The 1,079-nt window shown below is 61.4% G+C and overlaps 1 protein-coding gene across 1 annotated transcript; it reads left to right on the forward strand.

Annotated features, from left to right (window-relative positions):
* Nucleotides 1–42: 42 nt before the first annotated feature.
* On the forward strand, nucleotides 43–744 carry EMIHUDRAFT_78875 (hypothetical protein; the record flags this gene model as incomplete). Its single annotated transcript, XM_005792459.1, has 1 exon — nucleotides 43–744. A coding segment is annotated over one exon (702 nt), but the record flags the coding sequence as incomplete, so codon positions are not given.
* Between the last annotated feature and the right edge of the window lie 335 nt (nucleotides 745–1,079).

Genomic DNA, 1,079 nt, shown 5'->3' on the forward strand with positions numbered 1-1,079 from the left:
GTGTGTCTAATTACAGACCTGACAAAAGGAGATAAGTCCACGGTCGAGTGCGACATCGGCCCGCCGCAGGTTGCCTATCGCGAGGCGATCTCGCGCCCGTGCGAGATTGAGCACACGCACAAGAAGCAGTCGGGTGGAAGTGGCCAGTTCGCCAAGATCAAGGTCAAGTTCGAGCCGCTCGACGGCGAGGAGGGCGCGTCGGGCTTTGAGTTTGCGCAGGAGATCAAGGGCGGCGCCGTGCCCAAGGAGTACATCCCGGGCGTCGCCAAGGGTCTCGAGTCAGTGATGACGAACGGCGTGCTCGCCGGCTTCCCCGTCATCGGCTGCAAGGCAACGCTGCTCGACGGCGCTTTCCACGACGTTGACTCGTCGGTGATGGCTTTCGAGATCGCCGGCCGCGCCGCCGCGCGCAAGGGCTTGCGCGAGGCGGGCGCGAAGTTGATGGAGCCGAACATGAAGGTTGAGGTGACGACTCCCGAGGAGTCGATGGGAGAGGTGATCGGCGACATCAACTCGCGCCGCGGCATGGTGGCCGAGCTTGCCGACCGCGGCAACATGAAGGTGGTTCGCGCGAAGGTGCCGCTCGCCAACATGTTCCAGTACGTCTCCTCGCTGCGCTCGCTCACCAAGGGCCGCGCCTCCTATTCGATGGAGCTCGACTCGTACGAGGTGGTTCCGCCCAACGTGGAGAAGGAGCTCCTCGCCAAGTACAAGGGCAACACTGGTGAGGACGAGGACGACTGAGAGCATACCATCGCGCGCACACAGCGTCAGCAAACCATGTCCTCGGGACGCTCGGGGCGAGGGACTCTGGCCTCCCCCTCTCGACGTTCGTATGTGATCTCTACGTGTGTCGGGTCAACACAAATAACTTTGAGCGAGTTGTGCGCTGAGTGATTGAGACAAACAATAAGAGCTACGTCCACGACTAAAATGTGTCGCTCTCGTGCGGCGAAAGGTCAAAGCAGTAAGCAGTAGCACAAAGGATGCCACTTCCTGCATAATCGCGATTCATATATAATTCGCGCCTGCCCCACCATCCACCGCCGCAGAGAGAGAGCCCCCCCCCCCCCCCCCAC

Source organism: Emiliania huxleyi, assembly GCF_000372725.1.
Source record: "Emiliania huxleyi CCMP1516 unplaced genomic scaffold EMIHUscaffold_10708, whole genome shotgun sequence".
NCBI classification, from domain to species: domain Eukaryota; phylum Haptophyta; order Isochrysidales; family Noelaerhabdaceae; genus Emiliania; species Emiliania huxleyi.